Below are 25525 nucleotides of genomic sequence, written 5' to 3'. Positions count from 1 at the left end.
AAATGTGCTTCTGATACAAAGACGTATTTCCGATGCTGTGATAATATTTATTATCTCACCTGGGCGATCTGACTCGATTGGAGCTCTTGGCCGACGATGGCAGCGAAAACATTTTCCTTCCCGTTGCAGGCAGCGATCAGCTCAGGGAGTCCTTCGATCTGCCCGCTGAAGTTCCCCCCGCTGCTCCTTCCCTTCTTGCTTGCCCATTTGCTGTGAGTAAGAGAGGGTTCTGGTTCATGATGCAGACTCATAACAGATCTTATCCCATGATTCATGCTGACTCTCAGCAAAGGGCCTGCAGGTTTTCATTTCTCCTTTCTCTCACACTACTGTTATTGTTTGCACATTATTTAACACTGTAGGGTGCAGGGGTGGAAATCCTGTGTGAGAGCATGGAAAAACTCACACTGTTGGCTTTAAAAATAACTCACCAGGTGTGTGTGTTTGTGTGTGTGTGTGTGTGTGTGTGTGTGTGTGTGTGTGTGTGTGTGTGTGTGTGTGTGTGTGTGTGTGTGTGTGTGTGTGTGTGTGTGTGTGAGTTTTCTTAATGTAAATGCTGGTGTTAGCTCAGTTTCCTACCTGAGGGTGTGGATGGTCATACTATGTTATATAATGTTCAGGTTCATATTTGTATTTAGTGTCTCTACATGTCTCCATGCTTTAATGTTCAAAAAGGTCTTTATTTTTCTCATGCTGCCTGTGCTGCAGCACCTCTTTTCACCCTCTGTCTGAAACCAGAGCCCAGTCTGCTCTGATTGGTTATCTGGCCGGCTCATAACTTCACACTATTTAATTTAATATTCCACTCCTTGCACTCAACTGTATATATTATTGTTACTCTAATGCGGGGTTATTTTATTTCTATTTTGAGATGTTTCTATTTTTAGAATAGTTAGTTTCTGTTTTTTATTTCTAATTATGTGCAATGCCTTGCTTTGGTTTATGCTGCTGTAACGCAAACATTTCCCAGATTGGGATTAATAAAGTACCACTTATCTTATCTTTTTCATTTGTGATTGCTCAACCACTTAAGAGATGTGTCTGAAATGTCCCGCCCCTAAGCCTATCATGTACAATGTTTTGGAGCGCTAGCCAATGGAAGTGCGAGTGTTCCATAATGATGTCACTATGTTACAGAAGTAAACAAAGGAGTCCAACTGAGGGCCAATATGAAGCCTATCTATATATAACTATAGCCCTTAAGATGACATGTGAAGAGGCGGTTTGGACTCTAATGAAACATGATGTGGTGTTCACTGAAGCTAAGCACAGCTGTGAGAACACTGAAGCAGATTAGCCATTTAGCAGCTAGCTACAAATCATTGTGCAGCATCACAGCTGTTCCTGATGTTGCGTACCTGAACAGATAGAGGTGTTGTTGTTCTACATGAGGCAGTGTCAGCAGCGGGGAGTCGTGCAGCCAGCGGCCCTGCACCACCATCTGCACCAGGTTGCAGATGCTGAGTGCGGCGGCGAGCCAGCCCTCGTTAGCGACTACATCCAGCATGGCCTGAGCAGAGGAAGCAGGAAGTAAAAAAAATCATAGGATTAGTTATATAAAATCTAAATAATCCCTTGCTTTGTGATTTAATAATCCAAATGCATATATCAATATTTCTCTAGAAAAGCCTAAACATTTTATTTTAACTCAAGCACATGACACTAGTGGCACATGGCACAAGCATTGAAAACAAACATTTAAAAGAAGCATAAAACCAATCAATTGTTTTTTTCTAAATTACTTGCTGGCTAGTACTGGACTTTAGCCACATTGTAATAATAAACAAGCATTTTGTTATTACAGTAACATAGGTACATAAATCAATTAACATTGGAAATAAATATGATGCCTTTTTTTTACAAACTTTAATTTTTAGAACTAACAAATCAAAATGGATTAATCTGACAGCCTCAGTTCTTTGCCATCCCTCACCCTGCAGGGTTTACTGAGTGTTTCACCCCCGCCTTTAGGCTTGTTGCGTAAAGCTTAGGGTTAGGTCGGATTTTTTTCCCGATGTAATTCATCAATACATTTAGCTCTTTCTCTCTCCACCTGTCACAATGATCTGAGTCCATGTGGGTCATGTGTTGCAATTAGACACGCAAAGCCTAGGAGACAGGGTGTAGCTAATGCGAGGCTAGCTGACAGTCATGGACCAAATAAAGTCTGTCGGAAAGATTTATTCACATTTTTCACATATTTTAAGTTATACAAATACATTTATAAAACAAAACAACTGTAAAGAAAGTGGAGAGAAGTATCATTGTATTAAATGGTAGCAGCAGGACACCAGAGAAGTAACCACATCCATGATCCATGGAAATATCCCTGCCAGATACACAGCATGGAAAATCACAAGCACATGTACATATGCACACGCACAAACAGCCATCCTGAGCTGTGGACAATGGCTTGCAGACGTTAAGACATGGGCCTAACTTCAAACAGTACATACCAAGACCCTAGATAAACAGCAGCCAGCACATCACACTTCTAACACAGAATATCCTGGATGAAGCACTTTAATGGAGCATGTTTGTTATCAAGGTTACTCACTCATATCACTTTACCAGCCACTAAGTGTTCTGTTGTGTAAAACGTCCAGTCCCTTCTCTGTTCTGAGTAACAGAACCCTTGTGTTTGCCAGACAAAGATCCTGGGTGTTAGATGTAACCCCGGAGCATTGTGTTATTTATGAGATGGATCAGCAAGTTCAGCTACAAATCACCTACTAATGTTTAACATTCCTTTTTTAATCTGCTTCATCTACAGCCCAGCACCGCTTCCCAACATGTGCTCTTTTCATGTGCAATGCATTATTCAAATATAGTAGTAATGTATTGTTATTAAAACTGTTTACGTCATGTTGCTAAATGCTGCTGAACTTGTTTTAATATTCTACTAAAACCCTTTAGTTTTAAATATACAGTACAACGGAACTTTTATGATGACAAAATCTAATTCATTCATTCATTCACGGAACACCAGACGTCTTTCATCATTGTGTTTATGAAATGACAAATTGAACCCTAAAAGTATTGCCTCCATCAAAGTCAACATCAGGTTAGCCCGCTGTTCTCCGATTCCTCCTTTTATCAGCAACTGGCAAGTTATTGTTGCAAAATATCTTATTTCAGTAAAACCTTTTATGTTCATTTTCAGTCCTTTAACACATTCAATCACTAGCATTGTCAAGGTATAAAACTTTATCGCCCCTTGTAGCTTATCTGGTAGAGCAGGTATAATCAGGTCCAATCGAATAGGAACAGCCTCAACAAACTATATTTAAGAACCTTTAAATGCTGGAATTACAAAATGGGTTGATAGTGTTATTGGTTTAACCCTAACCCACCGCTTAGTTTTTTCAACATGGTGAACCACCAGATCCTACTCACCATCCTCCAAAAACAGTCGGGTTCAATCAGTTTTCAAATCTGTACTCTCCATGTCAACTGTCTAAACCTTGTAGCCTTACTACTGGAGTCCCTCAGGGTTCTGTTCTGGGTCCCCTCCTCTTTTCTCCTTAACGCAACTCAAACGACTGTATTATTCACTAAATGTCTGCATGTACCTTCCGACCTCTAATTCTCATTTAGAATAAAGCAGCCCAGCTGGTTTTCAATCTACCCAAGTTCTCACACCTCCCCTCTGCACCATGCAATGACTCACAATGGCTGCTCCAATCCTATTAGAGACACTGGGACTTGTGTATCATGCATTGAATTGTTCAGATCTGTCCTAGATCCAGGACATGGCCGAACAGTACACTTTATCCTGTCCACTACTCTCTGCACCGGCAATGGGATTGCTAATCCTTCAATACGCAGAGACCAGCAACTGCTCTACAAAGTCTGCAACTCTTTGCTGTAGCTGCTTATTGTAGTCCACAATGGTAGAACACACTCCGTAGACATCATAACAATGGAAACTGCACATGTTTAGACTGAAAACAAATTGGTCACACCCCTTCTTTGCACATAACAATTTAATATCATTCTATTTATTCCAGTTTTTAAATGTTGCACTTAAATTGGTTCAGCATATCAGATGTATGATATTTGAAAGTTGACTTGCATGATTGATGCATTTTTGGGTTTTAACCACACGGTTATATTCTACATTGTTTTGCTTAAAAGTGACAGCTGGATGTATGTATTGTTATCAAGTTAATCATTTGCCCAGGGAGTCCTACCTGACAGACTCGTATGGTGTTGTCCAGCACCGGTCTTGGTGTCGGTGTTGTAGTCGCTGCATGGCAGCTGGGCGTGGCTGAAGTGGGCTTGCAGCAGCAGGTTGGTCTTGGTGTGGGCGCTGTCGTAGGAATGTGGGTTGACCTTCAGGGGGAGCTGCTGAGCCAGCTGGCTGTTCAGCTGGTCCTCGTTGTGTCTGACAGGCAGCTCAGCAAACTCCTCTGCATCCTGTGAGACAGAGATCCAAAGTGAAAGCATGTTGTGGTCAGACGTTTTTAATCCAAGCATCTTCTCTTCAACAGCTGCTTTTACCTCCCTGCTCTTCTGGTTTCTTAAACTACCCCAGAAAAAGGGCATGGGCTCTTTTAACCCTACTGTTTGTTTCTCCACCCTCACTTTGGTGTTGCTGGTCAAATTTGAGGGGGCTGTTGTAAGGCTCTTACATTAACAACAAAAACATGAATCATCACCAAATTGTATTGAAACACCCTTTTAGATGAACACATTGTCTCAAACTATAGTTTACATGAATCATTGCAGTGAATATACAAAGAATAAAAACTGACAATGTTTTCCAAAATTAACACTTTGACGATTTTGGGCGTGTACCATCTGATGGATGAACACATTCTAGGGTTACCCATTCATTTCCTATGGCGGTCAATTTAGACCATGAACATCATAGGTTTAACAAAGTTGAATAAACCACTCAAAAGGACAGGAGGGTTAAGCTACTTTATGATGAAACATCCAGTTCACTTGAACTACTCCAAGAGTTGGCACAATATTTTGAATTAATCCAACTCTTTGATGTACATCTCTGGAAATGGTGCCCGTTGAATGACAGAGACACAGTGAAACCCTGATGGTCTTGCATAGTCCATCAACCTCCTCTTTGCACCTTGTTTGTGCTTGTTATACAGAGAGATGCGCAGACACGCGTGGCTCCTCTCTTCTAATTCACTTCAGTTGAACTTGGCCTAATGTAGTCCCATCAACTGGCTGTGCTGGAGGTATTTGTCATAGCCTCTCCCCAGCATTGACTGTTAAGACTCCATCCATCACCGAGTGTAACCAGTGTTTCAAAAGCTAGGACCTGAAAAAGGACCTGCGCAGTGTGGGGGCTGGGATGAGGAATGGGAATAGGAATAATCTCAGAATAATTTATCTTTCAGTGTCGTTGTGCCTGGTATGGATGTTCTGGAGAGACCATAGATCTTTAAGCGGGCTTCATAACCACCAACACCCCACACCTTATGATGGTAGCATTCACAGAGACAGGGGAGGGAGAGATTGATGAGGAGGAGCTGTACAGCACTAATTACAGAGAAGAGGTGGAAGCAAACAAACTAAACGTGGGGAGCCTATTCCGGGGGCCAGGTCCGCAGTATGACTGCTATAAAAAAGATACAAAAGTAAGTTGAAGTAAAACTAAATAATATGTTTTGAAAAAAGAAAGGACACAGAATGTGTAAACTTGCATGCCATTCTTAATAACCACAACATTTGATATTCAATTTAATAATGGTGTGTGCTGAGGCTGAATAAATGTATACATTTACTCTGCAAATTGTGTACAACACAAGAAAGAGACTGGTGACAAATGCTTTGAGATCGGGGTGTTTACTTGGAAGAAAACCAGGATAAAAAAAATCCCAAAACCTTAAAAAGACACTTACATCGTTTCCCGTCAATCACTACTTAGACAGCGTGTGCCCTAATGTCTCAGAAATGATCAGCTATCTTTGTAAAGCATGATGCAAAAGACGTCTCATTGGAAGGCCGGACGGACCCAGAGAGATTTATAGATTTTTAGTTAGATTGATGCGATGATGTTTAAATTCCGTACCATGACTTAATGAAAGTGTTTAGGTTTGGAAATGTATTTCAACGTAGCATATTATCTTCGCAGTTAAACTCAAGTGAGTAACAGTTGAGATCTGTAAACACAGCAGTATTACTACATGAGAGGTGATCTGACATGTACTAAACATGCAGCATTTATCTGGTTGATCTGAACCACTTCATTTGGAGGTAAGTATATTAATGTCTGTAATAATACATCAATGCAAATCCATGTATTGGTCTCAGACGGTCACTCGGCAACCACAATGTTATTACCCATATGTCGCAAACATAGACTGATTGCTTTCACTGTGAGAATATTTGCGTTTTATGAATCAGAGGAGCAGGAAAGAAAAAGAAAACAACGACAGAGTAGGGCTCAGAGAGAGGGGGAGGAGGTTGGGGTGCAGAGAGGTGTGGGTGTGTCTCATTAATGGCCACACTGCAGCAATTAGGGGGAGCTGGAGGAGCATACCGCTGCTTTACTGCTAACTGAGGGGGAGGGCGGGGGTGATGTCTTGTTGTGGTTGGGGGGGGGGCAGCGAGGTATGGCATACTCTGGTGTATTTCCAACTACATGTGTGCAGAGGAGAGTGACGTTTCTCAGAGTTCCCCCCCCCTCCGTATGTTAGCATCATTATTGAAGAACACAAGCTTATTTAGATCTGAGACACACGTGATAAAGTCTGCTTTCTGTGGCAAGGCCACAGGTCTTTAAGTGCCTACTTCAGGAAATATTAATTGCACAACTAGTATTCTTTATAGGTCCTTAGGATAATCAGCAATCAATGTATCCTACTAAGAACTATAAAGTGAGGCTGATTTTATTGGATATTATTAAAAATACAAGGGTCAGTATCTTGAAACAGGACAAAATATCACTGCATGAAAAACCAAAAAATAGGATTAAATTGAAGATTGAAAATAAAGCCTTTGTGAAGAAATGCACTACAAGTAATCACACATGGATATTCAAAGCAATTAGAAGCCATGGAAGAAAGAGTAAGTCATCACCCCACTCAGAGAAAGATGTAAACCATGTCTTGTCTTGACCCCCCCCCCAATCCCAATCCAGAGTGTGGATGACCTCACAGACGGTAAAGGCAGAGGACAAAGTATCACACCCACCCACCACAGGAGGAGAGCTAATGAGGCTCAGGCAAAGGTGCTAATTTGAAACGAGTAAGTAAAGGGTGGGTGTGTGTGTGTGTGTGTGTGTGTGTGTGTGTGTGTGTGTATTGTATTGTATGTTTTGGCAAATGAAAAAAAAGAAAAATAATATTAAGGGACTGATCAGAGATTCTCAGTAGTCTTAAAAGAAGTTACAGATGCATTCCTGTTTCACATGTCTTCAAACAGAACACTGTTATGTAAAGACCAGTGTTGTCCCGCCCCTCAACCTATCACGTACAATGTGTTGAAGCGGTAGCCAATAGAAGTGCAAGTTTTACATAATAATGTCACTATGTTACAGTAGTAAACAAAGGAGTCCAATGGAGGCGTTTCAGGTGGGCGGGGGGAATGTAGGAGAGAAACTCCCTCTGGAGGGAACACAGGGATTTTAGCCTTTGCAGACCATTTACATGCACTAACACCCATAGAACACACTACAGGAGAGGCAAATCCCTTCAAAGCATAATACTGTACAACACACACCATTTTCTGTTACAGATCTACATTAATCAGAGTGTAAGAAAAGGCATACACAGATCCTAGTAGCATTAAAAGGAAACCATGGTGACAGAACGAGTGTGAAACAGTGGGACTCACGGTGAGGACGGAGAGCAGCTCGTGGAGGGGCAGCTCGGCTCTCAGCCGCTCCTTAAAGGTGCGGATGGTTTGGTGCTTCAGGTAGTAGTAGGACGAGATGCGGCCATAGGTCAGTGGCTCAATGGTCCGATCATCCTGGAACATTAATGGGATCAACAATTTGAAAATTAGAAAACTGTATCCTTTATTTAACGCAATATATGATCTCAAATGACAAAAAAATACAAACCTCTTTAATCTCTAAGCAGTAAGAACACTCCAGGTCGCGCAGGCTCTTCTCCACCAGGTTGGACAGGAATTTGTTGATGGACTCGTGGCTGACGTCTTCTAGGTTGTAATAACTAAACAACATAGGAAATGACAGTGTGTGAAATACGGAAGAAAGCCTGTTTGCCATTCTGAGTATCGTTTCAGCCAAACTGAGATTATTTTACATGCTTTTTAGTTACTTTTATCCTTTACATCGGGTGGCTTGAGAAGATTTAAATACTGTTTGACATATTCAAGATGTGCAGAGTTCAAGCACAGCTGTAGGTTAATTTCCACTGCTTAAATCATAACTGTTCTGACTGTGTTCACATACACACAGTATCCTGGTTAACAGTTTGCATTTAAGTGTTTTAAGAACCCTGGAGAAGAGTTTAAGAGGGAGTCAACAGCAAAAATGTGGACAATGGCAAAATGTATTGCTATAACTGTGATATAATAGTGCAGATTAAAAAGGGGAATGTTAAACATTAGTAGGCGTTGTGTAGCTGAACTTGCTGATCTTTAAACATTTTTACTTTAAAAATCATAAAGTGTGTTAATACATGGAGATTATCCTGCAGAACAAAACGTGTAAGTATCATAAATGTGTCTTTGAGCTTATTTTTTGCAATATTCGAAAATCTAAAGCAAAAATCTCATTCTTTTTTGTCGAGGGAGCCCTTGTGATGCTAACTTCTAGGTCAGCCTACAAAAATATCCATAACCAGCTCACCTGTTCCACAACAGAGGCAGGGTTTGCAGACAGTTATAAAATCTAAAAAACGTTGTACAAATATGTCTCCTTAAAAAATAGTGACTTGTCAGTTAGCAAGGTAGCTAGCCTGGAAAGCTATTGTGACTTATGTTAGCATATTTCCAACTAACAGGAACATCAACGATACACACCTGCGGCATTAATTATAGCCCTTTGGTTTTGAGTACATCATCCATCTTCTATCACCATGCATTTCACAGGTATAATGAATAAAATGTAATGTCTCAGGACCAGGAGTTTGAACATTCTGCAGGAGAGCAGGTGTCTCTATTTAAGTTATATGAAAATTAGTCAATACAACAAAAATATAATAAAAAGTGCTTCAAAAGTGATTCAAACACTTACTCAATTACTTGAACAATAAAACAGAACTGGGTTTGTCCTCAACTGGTGAAGTAGCTCAGTCAGTATAGAAATGACAGACATGCTGATACTAAGCAGTCCAATACATAATTGGACCTCATTAGAGCCTGATGGAAAACTAAGATACATGGTAATTAAAATGTCTTGTCACAAATGTATTTACATTGTTGCTGGTTAGAATCGTGTTCATGCTGTAGTGCTGTGCAGGACAGCCGCAGCTGAGACACAAGGCAGCCCTTGGCAGCAAATGGTTCCCAGCTTGGACCGTTATTACCTGAAATAAGCCAACTAGCAGCAAAATGGGTTCCATGCTCAGCACTGCCAACTAAGAGCTTCCACATGAGGCTCAGCAGAAATGTCATCAAAGACATTCTTCATTAGCTCATAATGCCAATATATATGCATGATGTGTGTGAATCAGATAAAAAGGGAACCGATAGTTTCAATAACGGTGGTGCAGAGAGATCCTTAAGGTATGTTTGCAGGGGGGGGGGGGATCCCTGTGTACGTTTGTCATTTTAGTAACATGAAATGTTGACAGAATGTCACTGGTGTTTTTGTCGTTTGAGTGCCAGCTGGTTGTTCTCCAGTGTCAGTTAATGAAGATAACAAACGAAATGTCATTTGCTGTGGTTCTTGTAATATAGAGCATTGACATGTTTGCAAGCTAAGATGAAGTACAAATTGGCTATATGAAAACAAATGCAAGTCTTTGAACTGAACAAGCAAGAACATTTTGCCTTTCATTTTGACATTCAATAATACCCTTGTACAGATGTTAGTTTTGGGAAGCTGCTGGAGTTACAAAAATATGTGATATACAGCTCCAGCACAAAAATAAAGAGACCACTGCAGCATTATCAGTTTCTCTGGTTTTACTATTTATAGGTTTCTCTTGGAGTTAAATACATTTTTTGAGTGGTCTCTTTAGTTTTTTCCGGAGCTGTATATGCAGCGGTTAGATTCAAATATTTATGAGATTTTAATATTTCTTGAAAACACTTTATATATTTGTATAATCTCAGAAAAGTATTAACACTATCAGCTGTGATAATGACAACTAATACTGAACATAATTAGGAACAGGATTTTGTTGCTCACCTATGGTAAAGTTTTGTATTGTGCCAAAATAATCATTACCTCTCAATGACAACCGAAACGTTTACATATAGGATAATGCATTTCTCTGTAAAGTAATGCAATGGTTTATATCCTGCAGTGTGCATGCATTCATTTCCATCAATCCAAGACTGATCGGGGTGGGGGTAATGGTAGGAGCAGGCTCATTTAGGTCATCCAATTCCTCCAGGGGGATGCCCCAACCTTTAACAGAGTAATTTCAATGTGAGGGAACAGCAGTTCTACGCCAAGCTCTCTTTAAATGCCCTAGCCCAGCACCCCATGTCCCAATGGTGAATGGACTGCATCTATATACTCTAGCAACCCCTCAAAGTGCTTTTACAATCCTCTACCTCCTGAGCCACAGCCGGCCCAAATGGGCACATCCATCATCTAATGGAAACTCACGTCACCTGCTTTTTTTAACCAATCCTATTATATTTCAAACCTTATGACAATAGGTCATAGGTTGGATTGTAGACCTTCCAACAAACTGAGGGCCTTTTCTTTGGAATCACCACAACAGTCTGGCTTGCACCTGTTCAACTGATGGTGCTGCTCCTCTCTCCCTGCTGGGCTTTTCTGCAACCTACCCTCACTTGTGAACAGAACTCTGAGATATATAAACCATTAGTCATAATTCTTCTCTAAGTCTACTTAGAAATCTAACACTGGGCATGCACCTCCCAATGAACCCCCAGCATCCTTAGAAAAACAACATGTGAGTGGAGCAGCTCACAGTGAAGAGCTCCAAGACATACACAGGGTGCTACAATTACAGAAATGTGTGATAACACATGACACCTATTGCACGTCTGTCAGTCTTGGGGGAGGGATCCCTCCTCTGTTGCTCTCCCAAAGGTTTCTTCCATTTCCCCCTGTTAACTGCGGGGTGTCTTTGGGAGTTTTTCCTTGTCGGATCTGAAGGTCCAAGGACAAAGTGTGTAGTATTCATATTCTGTACAAACTGTAATGTCCACTGAGACAGATGTAACATTTGTTGTATTGGGCTTTATAATTAAACTTTGATTGATGTCAAATAATGACAACAGTTCGGGCTTCTGTCCAAATGCAGTTCAAATAAATTATATTGTAACAACAAAGAACATCTACTAGAAATGATCTGTGGTGCTAGCTCCACAGCTAAAACACATGTCGCTTTATATATGTTAGGTATATGTATATACATTTGTTTAAAAAAAAACGTAGATGGTCCTAGGCTGGATTCAAACCACGACAGCGGAATAAAAATAAAATGATAACAAATGTGGTTATTACCATCAAAGTCAGAGGCTAATACCTATGGCTGTGAACACAGTCTCAAGTTGTAGAAAAAAGTCAACTTAAAGCAAGGAAGACTTCCTCGGTGAACAGGCGGGGGGTAAATGAGATTAAGGTCATCTCACAGCTGCCTGCATTATTCAGGCAAACCTTTCAAAAACCACCTACTTCTTATATTACATTAAAACAAATGTTCATGATTACCACCACATCCTTTACTGTGCAGCGGGGAGGGGGGAGAGTAATCACAGTATCTGGAGGCAGCAGTTGAGGCGGTGACGGTCAGATTTAATGTGTGTTTAATGTTTAGTATTTTTTTCTCTCCCATCGCTCCACATGTTAACAGCACGCCGTTCACAGCGCTGAATGTGTTTATTACTGAACACATTTCACAGATCTTTACTGGTGGCAGGGCCTGTCTGATTAAGTCATGGCCATTAGCATCATCACCATTAGGCTCCTGATGGCACAGCGAGTCAGCCTCGGACGTTTACGACACCCATGGGACCCTGTGTCTGTGTGTGTGTGTGTGTTGTGGGAACTAATGGCTGAAAGCAGTAGTGATGTATTAGCCGTTCAGATACTAACACAGCTGCATGGAGATAATGGATCGGCATATTCAGAGGCAAAATACCTTCAATATTATTGGAGATGACATAAACTGAATTTAAGACAATATGTTTGTCATACTGGCAAAATTCAGTTCTGATTTAATAGCAGGCCTGTGGGTCTGACTTTGTCAACTACAGGTAAAAGGTCAATAGCATTTCATGAAATCAGAATCCAGCTGCAGGCATCGGTGAATATATAGAGAACGGGATACAGCCTTGGAGGCGAGACCCGTTCATTCAAGTTCAGTGGCACATGGAAAATTGCTCTACTCTCCATTGCAAAAATACCCGGGTCTTCCCTAGACCCTCTGGCAGTCTTTCACATCCATGGACACCATAAACGTCCACCCCCTCGTCTGCTACATAACGGCAGCGTCACAGCTCGTCTCGTCTCAGGCACATGAAAGGGAAAATAAGTCTGGATTTGGCTTTTTGTGTATTTACAACTTTTAGGCCCAAATAATCACAATCAGAATTCCTGGTACAGCGCAGATGAAAAAGCAAAAAGAAAGAAGGTGGATTTGTACAAATATAATACATTTTTGTTATTTGACCTCACAGGGAGAGACAGTTCAGTTAGGAGAGCTAGAGATGGGATATCAAAGGTCCTGGTTCAACTTTAAAGACCAGGATGTTGTGTTACCAGGTTTGGGGAGTATTGGATTACATGTAACAAAATTATGTAATCATCCAAAGTAAAAGTGACCAAATTCCCTTAGAGCTGCATTAAAAAATATCAGATAACTGGTACATTCTTTGTAAAATCAGGATTACTGGCAGGACCCTCCCGACCCTATGTATTTGCATAGTCCTCACCAGCCAAAAGAACACCAGAAATGCAGTCTGAGTCTTTCCACTAATCCTACAGGAACTCTAAAGCCTTGCCATTGTTTTTCTTTTGTATATTGATCTAAAATCCCAGCCTGAGTGTCAGGTTGCAGACCTGTGCTGGTCCGATCGTACTGCGAGGCCTCGGCCAGGAACTGAATGTAAATGTGGGATGACAGCCGTGCAAATACCAGCAGGCTGGAATGTTCTGGAATGGTGTGTGTCTACACAGCAGATGTTTGACCCAAGAACATGGCACTCCTCTGAGCAGGTTGTGAGAGCAGGTGGAGAATGTGCGTGTGTGTCTGCTTTAGTTTTGAAGTGCATGCTTTGCAGTGTGAGCAGGCTCCCCTCACCTGGGATTCATCACCAGCCGCCTGAAGAAGTAGGTCCAGGTGATGTAGTCCATGGCGTCCTGTTTGGAGGAGATGGTTCCTGCAGCCACCTCAGCATTCAGATGGTCAGACAGCACACTGAGGAGGCTGTGGGAGAGGGGGGGGGGAGACAGACACAAAGTGATCACTTACAAACCACAGGGTGAATTATCAAGCTGTTATTTGAACTTTGTTCACAGAAATAAGTCTGTATCAGTAATTAGATTATCTGGTGGATCGATTGATGATGAAGAGCTATTTCTTTACGAACAACTCAGGTTAATCTTTAATTCATTTTTCAAGCCGAATCCCAAAACAATATTCCATGTGTAAACTTGTGGTCTTTTTCCTTTGTCTTCATAGTGAAAATATGTTTTTGGACTGATGGTTGTACAACACAAAAGATTTGAAGATGATACAGTAAATTGCACTTAAAATAAAAAGCTGTAAATATTTTTTTACTGTTAACTCTCACATTAAATACGTGTCAGCAACTTATTTAATTTTAAATATCAAAAAGCTCCTGATTTAAATAAAAAATTGTAGGAAATGTTAGGAAAAATGTTGTACAGTTGTTGATGTTTAGACGACGAAGAATGGAAATTGAGAATAGGGGTTTATCCATGCTTTAAAACATAAAAAAACAAGACAAATTTTCTCTTACCATAAAAGAAAAGACACTAGTGTGGTTTCATTATTGCAAGTCACGTATTGTTCCTGCCCTAGCATTGCATTTTTAAAGACGACCCTGCCCTCCCGATGTGTTAGGGCACTATACTATTAAGCATGTGAATTGTTTATGGAGTGGTTTCTATAATACAATCAGGTTTTGTGTGTCTCTTGTGCCTGTGTGTACATTTACAGAATACACACTCTGTCCTGACTAAGCCAAGTGAAGAAGTCGTCTCAGGTTAACTCATTTCTGGAAGTAGAGACTCACATTTTTCAAACCATGAAAGCCACATTTATAGACTGACTGTCAACAATGGTTCCTGAAACATTTTGGACCCTTGTTACATTCTCCTGAAATACAAACGAGTCATGTAGTCATCCAACATATTCAGGTCAGTTTCTTTAGGAACTAGTTCTGAAATGTAGAGTTTGTCACAACATTACAAGTCGTTTTGTGAGAAAGTAAATTAGTTACGTTATGGTGCAATTTATTCCCAAAGTCTTCCCATTGTTCAAAATTAATCCATTTAATTAAAAAATGTGTTTAATATAGTACATGAACACATGTGTTTAGATATTCCACAAGTCTGACAAATCCTGAACTGTTGTGTTTCTTTTCCATACTTCCATTGCCAGTCTCAGGTCAGTATCAGCCCCTCACGGCCTGTCCACACACTTCCAGAGCTTCACGCTTCCCATTCACTTTGGCCGAACTGCATTGTGGTTCCGTTGCTTCGCTTTGCTGCGTTACTCGCAGTGAAAGTTGAGAAAAGTTCAATTTTTTAAGCGTCGACGGAAGCGCCAGCCAATCAAATCCCACTTATGCAAATATGCCAGTATAAGACCTAGCCAATCAAACCGCGTGTATGTAAATATGCTGGGAGAGCCATAGCGCGGCTCATTTCGTCATTTTCCCAAAAATAGAGGAGAGACTAATAATTGCGGTAGGGATACTCCGATACATTGCACACACAAAAGCCATCCTTGCGACCAAATCGGCATCCATTTTCGCAGTAGTAAAGCTCTAGAAAGCGGGCTTTTTTACTTTAAGTGTCCAGGGCGGGAGATTATAAAGTTATTGGTTGTTTGTCGCGTTAACCCCAAGCACCAGACACGCCCACCAGCAAGCCTCAACCCAACGGAACCGTGTGTCCACTGTGTCAGGGATATCTCTCTAATAACTGCTGTTATGAGGTCATGTTTGAATGCAACCCCTGCACCACAGAGAAATCACAGTTACCTGGACTCCACAGGGAAAGGCTCGTAGAGGAACTTCTTGTAGAAATCCTTCTTGATGTCATGGACCAGGATCACAGCTTTGCCCTGGTCATCAAACTGAGGCCGACCTGCTCGCCCCATCATCTGCAGGACATCTACACACACAGCACACCACCGTCACACACTGATCTTTTAAATCAGCGGCAATAGAAGCTGTTCTTTTCTTCCCCCAGGGCTAGAAATATCTGAGACAGGACTGCACCTGTAATGGGGTAGTCCACGTAGCGCCTGGTTTTGCCATCATAGTACTCCGTTCCCTTGACGACCACCAGATGAGCAGGGAAGTTAACCCCCCAGGCCAGAGTGCTGGTGGCTATCAGAACCTGAGAAAAAGACAGAGGGATAACGGAAATAATACAATATAGATACAGGAATTTAATGACATGATCCAATATGAATCTAACTCATACAGAATGTTTAAAAGAACAAGTGTAATATTAAGTGTGAGGAAAACATTGACATATGGGTTAAATGCATTTTATCTGTTGCATCAATAACAGTTCACTTGTAATTAAATCATTCTGCTGTAGTGTGAGTTTTACTGTTTGCATAAGGCCTCATCATCCCCCAGATCCAGTACAATGCAAATCTTTTATAACTCATCAGGTATGTGCAGTGGTGCTGGAGGTGTGCAGTGGGAGGGCATACCTGGATCTTGCAGTTGACAAACAGTTCCTCCACGGTCTTCCTGTCTCTCTCGTGCAGGCCTGCATGGTGCATGCCGATCCCGAAGGCCAGCGTCAGCTTCAGGTTGGAATCCCTCAATGTGGCAATGATCACCTCGATCTGCAGACACACCAGAGCACACACTGGGATTTAATCGGACAGACACACAGCCAATGAGAAACTGACTTGGAGCTAGGTGTCAGAAACAGTGACACATCTGATTACTAGCAGGATTACAATGTTTCTGAAACCTATAAAGAGCATTTAGTGTTTGCTGTAAAGGATCAGCTGTTGTCTCTCCTCTGTCAGCTGTTCTGTTCTGGAGGCTGATACTTTAAGAGTGAATCTACAGTGGGGCAAAAAAGTATTTAGTCAGCCACCAATTGTGCAAGTTCTCCCATTTAAAAAGATGAGAGAGGCCTGTAATTGTCATCATAGGTATACCTCAACTATGAGAGACAGAATGAGAAAAAAAAATCCAGGAAATCACATTGTAGGATTTTTAATGAATTAATTGGTGAATTCCTCGGTAAAATAAGTATTTGGTCACCTACAAACAAGCAAGATTTCTGGCTCTCACAGACCTGTAACTTCTTCTTTAAGAGGCTCCTCTGTCCTCCACTCGTTACCTGTATTAATGGCACCTTTTTGAACTCGTTATCAGTATAAAAGACACCTGTCCACAACCTCAAACAGTCATACTCCAAACTCCACTATGGCCAAGACCAAAGAGCTGTCAAAGGAGACCAGAGACAAAATTGTAGACCTGCACCAGGCTGGGAAAACTGAATCTGCAATAGGTAAGCAGCTTGGTGTGAAGAAATCAACTGTGGGAGCAATTATTAGAAAATGGAAGACATACAAGACCACTGCTAATCTCCCTCGATCTGGGGCTCCACGCAAGATCTCACCCCGTGGGGTCAAAATGATCACAAGAACGGTGAGCAAAAATCCCAGAACCACACGGGGGGACCTAGTGAATGACCTGTAGAGAGCTGGGACCAAAGTAACAGAGGCTACCATCAGTAACACACTACGCCGCCAGGGACTTAAATCCTGCAGTTCCAGACGTGTCCCCCTGCTTAAGCCAGTACATGTCCAGGCCCATCTGAAGTTTGCTAGAGGGCATTTGGATGATCCAGAAGAGGATTGGGAGAATGTCATATGGTCAGATGAAACCAAAATAGAACTTTTTGGTAAAAAGTCAACTCGAGGAGAAAGAATGCAGAGTTGCATCCAAAGAACACCATACCTACTGTGAAGCATGGGGGTGGAAACATCATGCTTTGGGGCTGTTTTTCTGCAAAGGGACCAGGACGACTGATCCGTGTAAAGGAAAGAATGAATGGGGCCATGTATCGTGAGATTTTGAGTGAAAACCTCCTTCCATCAGCAAGGGCACTGAAGATGAAGCGTGGCTGGGTCTTTCAGCATGACCATGATCCCAAACACACCGCCAGGGCAACGAAAGAGTGGCTTCGTAAGAAGCATTTCAAGGTCCTGGAGTGGCCTAGCCAGTCTCCAGATCTCAACCCCATAGAAAATCTTTGGAGGGAGTTGAAAGTCCGTGTTGCCCAGCGACAGCCCCAAAACATCACTGCTTTAGAGGAGATCTGCATGGAGGAATGGGCCAAAATACCAGCAACAGTGTGTGGAAACCTTGTGAAGACTTACAGAAAAACATTTGACCTCTGTCATTGCCAAGAAAGGGTATATAACAAAGTATTGAGATGAACTTTTGTTATTGACCAAATACTTATTTTCCACAATAATTTGAAAATAAATTCTTTAAAAATCCTACAATGTGATTTCCTGGATTTTTTTTTCTCATTCTGTCTCTCATAGTTGAGGTATACCTATGATAAAAATTACAGGCCTCTCTCATCTTTTTAAATGGGAGAACTTGCACAATTGGTGGCTGACTAAATACTTTTTTGCCCCACTGTATATGTCTACTGCCTGAATCTGCTTTATGGATTTCTCTTTCTTTGGTTCATTCGTTCTGTTTTTAATTCAGCAGGTGAACCTATATGTTCATAAAAGTGTGTGTGTGAGTTTAACTGTGTGTGTTAAACTTAAATGGAGCATTTTCTGTCAGCTCAGATTTGATTTCTGCTTGTTTAAACTGTAGTATATACCCTGAATATGCTTCATGAAAGGCAGCTTTTCCTATCAATAAAATCATTTTAGATCCTAAATATCTTCTTTTCTTGGGTCATATTGTTCTGTTATCTTACGTCATATTTTTTTTTACAGAGATTTATTTTCCCTTGTAATCCAAAAGTTACGGAAAGTAATCACATTACTTTTATATTTGGATACCAAGATCAGGTTCCTTCTTTTACAGGTAGCTAGGAGTTGTAACACAATACATTTTGAAAACCTCCCGACCCTGGATATGAGAGAATGGAAGATTAAAAATATGCCCAGAGGATGAGAGCTGGGGTTTGTGGCAGCAGAGGAAGAAAGAGCTGTCAGGTCGGGGGGGGGGGGGGGGTTAGAGGCAGTGGGTGACCCCCGCGGAGAGTTAAGCAGCTCTGGCCAGAAGCCTGTCAGTCAAGCAGCAGGGCGCAGAGCTGCTACACGGCCCAGCGCAGAGAAGCAGCGGGTGGCAGCATGTGCCAGCGGAACACACACAGAGGCCGGGACGCTGTGTGCGCACACACACACAGAGGCCGGGACGCTGTGTGCGCGCCGCGCACGCACACACACACACACACACACACACACACACACACACACACACACACACACACACACACACACACACACACACACACACACACACACACACACACACACACACACACACACACACACACACACACACACACACACACACACACACACACACACACACACAGAGGCTGGGTCTGTGTTATAAGACAGCACATATTTGCTCTGAGCCAGTGTGTCTGCAGGGTTCCATATGTAGCGTTTTAAACTGGAATAAATCACAGCAGCACTGAGGCTGCATGTATACCTACAGGGAACAGAGGAGGGGGTAATTGTCAGGAAGGGATTTCCCCGAGTCTTTTGCTAGTTAGGCCAAATACTAGCATTATAATACTAGGCATTGTTTCCTAACCCTGTTTGGAGATATAAACATTGGTCCTTTGTGCCACAAAAAAGACTTATGAGCCCGAACACAGCTGAGTGATGCTTTGCCATTTTGTCTGATAATGGAAATCGTCGCCCTATGACTAAAAAATGCTGATTATACATTCTAAATCTCCATAAAGCACATCCTCTTCAACCTAAACTAAATGTAGACTCATTGAACAATGGTTAATATACACTTTAAGATCCATCTGTTATTCAGGGATAATAGTCCCCATCAATGCTGTAACGTTTTGGTCATGTATACTTTCAGCTCAATAAAACTTCTTGTTCATTATACCTCATCAAACAAAGTTGAAGCTTCAGTTTGCCAAGGTAAATGGCCAATATATTATGTGCAAAGTTAGCTTTTTGGCTTGATGATGGCTTTTTTACAAGTCAGAGCAAAGGTCATGAAGTTAAAACAATTAGAATAAAGACCAAAGTATTTGACAAAAACACAAGCCAACCAACCACTTCTTTCTCTCTCTGGCGTGTCATCAGCTTTAGTCTTTTGCATTCAGAATATCTCCTTGCTCTGCAGTATATTTACCCTGCAATACGTGTTGTTTAAACTTGAATATGACAATGATGTACAAACTATTTTTTTGTAGATTGACCTGGAAGTTAGCATCCTATGCCAAAAGCATTGGGATTTGTCGACTGGATTGGACACACATTTATGATACTTACACGTTTGTTTAGCAGACAAATCTTTTAACACCACTTATTAATAAAGCATAAATGCAATTGCCAGAGGTAAACAATGAACGTTAAATATTAGGCTAACCAAACAAAGAAACAAACAAACAACATGACAGTCATTTGAATTCACATCCCCTCCACAAAGCCTAAGGTGGATCCGTGTATGGTGTCAATTAAGTTTAATAGTGTCTTTGAGCAACTTATTAGCAACTTCAGTTTTTAACACACGTAATAGCTATTTACTGAATTCTTTTATGTTGTAGAATTTTTTGTCTAACCAAAAAAAAAGTGCTCGAAATGTATTTTTGACAGGAGGAAAATCCTGTGAAACTTTACTACACGCTTTACCAAACCCTTGTGATTGTAAAGTCAGCCCGTAGTTCTCTCTGAGTAACTGCTGTTGCATGAGAGGTTAATACTGTCCATGCTCTACCACGCCTGCATATCCCAGTGTTGTAATAATATCAGAAACGTTTCAAATGTGAACCCCGAGGGGCTATTTGCTCCAATCTTTAACTCATCCCAGGGTATGCGCAGACAATATAGTGGACGATGACACAGGCTTTTCCGGCACAAGTTGAATTCCATCTGTGATTACACTTAAACCAGCACTTACACAGAGAAAGGGAACATCAGCACAATTCAGCGGAAAAAAGGGGGGGGGGGGGATAAAGGAGTGCATCCATGGAAATAAAAACACATTAGAAATAAAGGAAATGCATGAGACAGACATGGTTATATTTGCACATATTTTCTGAGTGTATCAGTTCTGTATGCTAATGCAATGTCCCCAGATCTGAGATCAGATCAGAGCTTCAACCTCCCTACATGTGTAAAATGTGTCAGAGTAAAGTCTAAAAATAGGAAAGTATTTTTTAAACCCCTTTTGTTAAGGATGGTAAACTTTCTCTCTCACAGTTTCTTAAGATCAGAAATCCTTCGTCCCACAGTGGGGAACTTTAAAGTGTTACAACAAAAGTGGGAAAAAAAGGCCAAAAGAGGATCTATCATTTCTCTTCATTTAGTATATGACTTCAATATCAAAATAGACAACATTGTTCAAAGCATTAGAATTGCGTTCATACTAGGGCTGGGCAAACTAACACATTCATTAATGAACGAAGACGATATTTTTATGGCGCATTAATAGTTTTGTATACATTAACTGTTGCTACCTGGCTCTGAATACACACACAGTACCGACAACACATGGGTCACAGGAGGGGTGGGATGTTGATCAGTATTGGCTTAGGAGGGGCATCTCAACCAATGAGAGCATTTAGGGCGGGCCTAAGACTGCTGCAGCGCTCACATCAACCGAAACAGAAAAGAACTGGAGGGGACAGAAACATGGAGGAAGGTACCGGACTCTGACATGGACATTTTAAATCTCTTACAGACGGCGGAGCTGATAGAACCAGAGTTATTTGTAACTATTGCAAAGTTAAATTATCACTGGACTCTGAGGGTAACTTGTTTTTCTAGGACAAACTACTTGAAACGTTAATGCCCTGCAGTGGCAAATAGCTTAGGTTTTATATTTGATTTGATTACATTCATTAATGTTGAGTTGAGATTTACAAGAAGTATTTTAACTGCTGCTGTGCAAAGGGAATACAGCTGTTATAAAACTCCTTTTGTTTCAAGTGTTTGCTAACCAAATGTTATTGAACTTTTGTTCATATCGAATGCACTTTTGAAATGAAAGTGTGCAGTACACTATTACTGAATACAGAATTTTATGCAGAACAATAAGATTAATCGTGATTAAACATTTGAATAGTTTGCCAGTACTAGCTTATACATTTTAAAAATAATAAGAAGTATGAGTAGGCAGGCTCTCAGATTTGATTGGATGAAGAATGTTGATAATTGATAGTGATACTGAGTGATTTGCAAATAATCTGTTTATTTTTAATGCAAACTATGTGAGTTATGATATATTGAAGAATGAATTGATGCCTGTTGGAATCTACCACCTTATGTTACAGTATGCTCTCATTCACCTCACACATACTGACCCTTTTCATGCTTAAGGCTGATGACGCTTCAGATGAACTGTGTTCCATTTCAGAAGAATAACTACAGTGATTGTGTGTTTCAATGTTTGGTGTCCTACTGTGAACCCTGACACAGAGAGACTGGACCTGCTGCTGTGAGCGCACACAGCGTTAGCGTACCTCTCTCTCGTCCTGGTGCAGCCACTGTTTGGGGTTGTCCTCAGTGGCCAGGTAGGCGATCAGGTCCAGGGCGGTCAGTCGAGTTTGCCGTCGTGAGGAGACAAAGATCAGCACTGGCTTGGCTGGGGAGTGGCTGCGTATCGCTGCAAAGACACACGTTTGAATGTGTTCACTTTTCACTGCTTCAGTAACGTTTCATATTATTGTGTGCTTTGAGGCAAGTGTTTCAAACAGCCTAGGTGAGGATAAGCTTGTTTTTATATAATACATTTTCTTCCTTTCTGTCAAAAAAAAGGTGAAACAGTGAAAGACTCTACCCTGTCTGTGGTACTCTGCTCTAAGCCCATTCGTTCCATAAGGCTGAAAGAAAACTGAAGATAGTCAATATGTGGTATAATATAAATTCAGAAAATCTGAATATGTGGAATGTGAGGTTTAACAATAGAGAATGTATAATAAATTTAAAAAAGCCAACTTTTTAATAAAAAAGTTATGCTTGGCAGAGATTATTAAAAAGCTCTTTTATTAGATTTAATTAGATGTACTTTTTGGATTTGGGAAATTGTTTTGTTACAGAAGTTCATAATAGAGTTAATAATAGAAATAAATAAACAGTAAATATATATTCTAAAAGCAGTGGAAAGATATATCCATAGAGTATACAGTATATATAATCATTTTTACAAAGGATTGTCCAGCTCAATGAGAAGCCTCTCACAATGGAAGAAACAGAGAGGAGTGCATGGATTTGTACCTTGGAAGGTAGGCTTGTTCATGCTGGCCATGCGAGGGCAGTAGTGTTGCCCCGGGAAACCATGGATGTGAACTTCCAGCGGTACAGGGCGAACAGATGGGCGGAAGTTAAACAAACCCACCTGTTACCGAGAAGAAAGGGAGGGGGGGAAAAGGAAGAAAAGAGAGAAGAGATTTAATGTGAGCAGCTGGCAACATGGAGCCCATCTGGCTGTAATGTAAACTGTCTGTCACTGTCACTGAGGCCGGAGCACACACTGCTGGACCCCGCTGTGCCGGTTAACCCCTCGTGTGTGTGAATGTGTGATCAGGAGGCAGTGTGTGAACACAGCTCCAAGAGGGGTGTGTTTACAGTGGTGCAGCGTATTTTTGTACCAGTAGTTAGCATCACAAAAGCGAATGGGATTTTTCCATTGGATTTTGGATTATTACTGAAAATAAGCTATGTGGAAAATGCACCTACTGTATATGAGCCAACACATTTTCTTCAGCCGGATAAACTCCACATATTAAAGCCACATTTATAATAATTGAACCTTAAATGCATCACCAGAAGCAAATAGTTAAAGCTTAAACAACTTAGCTCACTGTTAAAATACTAACAGCTACAACAAATAAAACAACTAATCACAAAGTCACCTCCGCTAAGCTAAGGGCGGGTTACACATAGGCAGTACACCTACACATATTAACACCTTGCAAAAAGCTAACGTTAGGCTATAAACAATCTACATCACAGTTGCATGGCTGTGAGTCACCACCGCTAAGTTAAAGGTGGCTAATGCTCAATGTGATGACAATTAGTAGCTCTCTGTCTCTGCAGCTCAGGTAGAGACATGTTCTGAAACGTCTTTGATGATGCACAAATATGATTGATCCCTGCAGGAATCAGCAAAATGTTTGATATATGGAGCAGTAACAATTGCAGCTCCTTTAATGAACTTACACAACAAGGAAAATATATAAAGTTTGTATCTTCAGATACTAGCTAAACAAAGATGCAGAGTTACAACATAACCAGAGCAACTAGCATATGTTAAGAACGGCATTTGACAAATCTGCTATCAAGTTTTTTTTGTTCCACTTTAGGAAACTGCACATAAGCCTGCAGTATGAAATCATATCAGTGTCATCATTTCAATAAGTCTCCTTTGTATCATGTTAATGTTTATTCAGTTGTACTGATGATAAGAACTTAAGCATGTCATCAGACACAGCCTGCAGGAGATTATAGAGATAAACTACAACATCAACTCCAGACCAAAAGCATATTTTTATCATAATTGCTATTATTATATAAAGTCACTCAGATATGAAGAGGCAGGCAACAAATGGAGCGTAACAATACAGCGCTGCACACACACTGTGGTTTCTGCTGGCCAGTACACACAGCCAGGCTCAGCTTATGAAAATGATCCCTCCATCTACCCGAAGAACAATGTGTGTGTGTGTGTGTGTGTGTGTGTGTGTGTGTGTGTGTGTGTGTGTGTGTGTGTGTGTGTGTGTTGTGTACATGTGTGTTGGTGGATGTCTGACCTGTTCGATGCCCAGCCAGTCAGCCAGGTCTCGAGCATTGGCCAGGGCCGTGGACAGACCCACCACTCGGACGCTCTTGGACGTGTGGGAGGAGATGAAGTTGGTCCTGGACACGATCACCTCCAACACTGGACCCCTGTCCTCACCTGCAAACACACACAATGGTAGATACCAGTCAGAGCGTGCATTGAAGACGTTTCGGATCAATAGTTGGTGCAGTGGTTAGTTCTGGGTCTCTCTGTGTGCAGTTTGTTTCCTCCGGCTTCCTCACACAGTCCAAAGACAGGTTAGGTTAACTAGGTTAACGAGTGAGTCTTAAACACTCATATTTTGAGTGGTCACAATTTCTCTAATACAATTCTATTGGAACCAATAAATTATATTTAATTTAAAAATCTAATATAATTCAAATCTAATCTCATGCAATAAAACATACTTGTATTATTATATATAGATATACATTTTAACATCATTAGTATATCATTTAATATATTTCATTTTATGAATATATATTATAAATATTCACCTTCACAGTTAAATAACTTAAAATAAAGTTTTAATTTACCACAATATCAAATGAATAATATTATTAAATAAAACAATCTATAATAAGCTGTATCTGTGATCTGCAGGCTCTGTTAAAATCAGTCACGTTTGCCCTGCATCAGTTGCTGTCCAGGTCACCGTTTTTTGGCCAAATTAAACATACCATAAACAAATTTAAAGAATATTTGCAAAAATATTGGCCATTAGCTCTAACCTAACAAAAAGCTCCCATAAATACACAACAAAGACATATTAAAAAGACCTTGGATAGGTTTGACGCTTGTTGACCTACAGAGCAGGATGGTCAGGACTCTTACCCAGCAGGTGGATCTCATCGATGATGAGGATGGCCACTTTCTGAACGTAACTTCTGTTCTGCCAGCTTCTGCTCACTCCGTCCCATTTCTCCGGAGTGGTGACGATGAGGTCAGCCTGTGCTATAGCTCTCATGTCGGGGGTCACATCCCCTGTCAGCTCCACCACTCTACACACACAGAGGAAGAAGAAACACATGAGCCTGCGAAGGGTTTTGACAATTCTGTAGAACAACACATAGTATCTCCACACACGACTCTTCATGACCTCGTAAGCTGAACATATGATGTCAGTTCATGCATCTAACATGTAAAACCCTCATGACTAAATGCATTGTGCAACTGTGAGAGGTGTATCTGTATCACTCAC

General features: G+C 41.0%; 1 protein-coding gene across 1 annotated transcript in view; it reads right to left on the bottom strand.

Moving 5' to 3' along the window:
• Nucleotides 1-25525, bottom strand: part of ascc3 (activating signal cointegrator 1 complex subunit 3) — a 161917-nt gene that overhangs the window by 6197 nt on the left and 130195 nt on the right. Inside the window, 14 exon segments of the mRNA XM_063879474.1 lie at nt 60-210; nt 1359-1510; nt 4194-4223; nt 4225-4419; nt 7807-7941; nt 8036-8147; nt 13389-13514; nt 15319-15451; nt 15559-15679; nt 16005-16142; nt 22007-22149; nt 22761-22881; nt 24296-24441; nt 25159-25325. Of these exon segments, the coding sequence (XP_063735544.1) occupies nt 60-210; nt 1359-1510; nt 4194-4223; nt 4225-4419; nt 7807-7941; nt 8036-8147; nt 13389-13514; nt 15319-15451; nt 15559-15679; nt 16005-16142; nt 22007-22149; nt 22761-22881; nt 24296-24441; nt 25159-25325 (1870 nt within the window).

This window comes from Eleginops maclovinus, chromosome 3 (genome assembly GCF_036324505.1).
Source record: "Eleginops maclovinus isolate JMC-PN-2008 ecotype Puerto Natales chromosome 3, JC_Emac_rtc_rv5, whole genome shotgun sequence".
Taxonomy (NCBI): Eukaryota; Metazoa; Chordata; class Actinopteri; order Perciformes; family Eleginopidae; genus Eleginops; species Eleginops maclovinus.
Note: the sequence above shows the minus strand (reverse complement) of the source record. Positions and strands in the feature narration are given on the sequence as shown.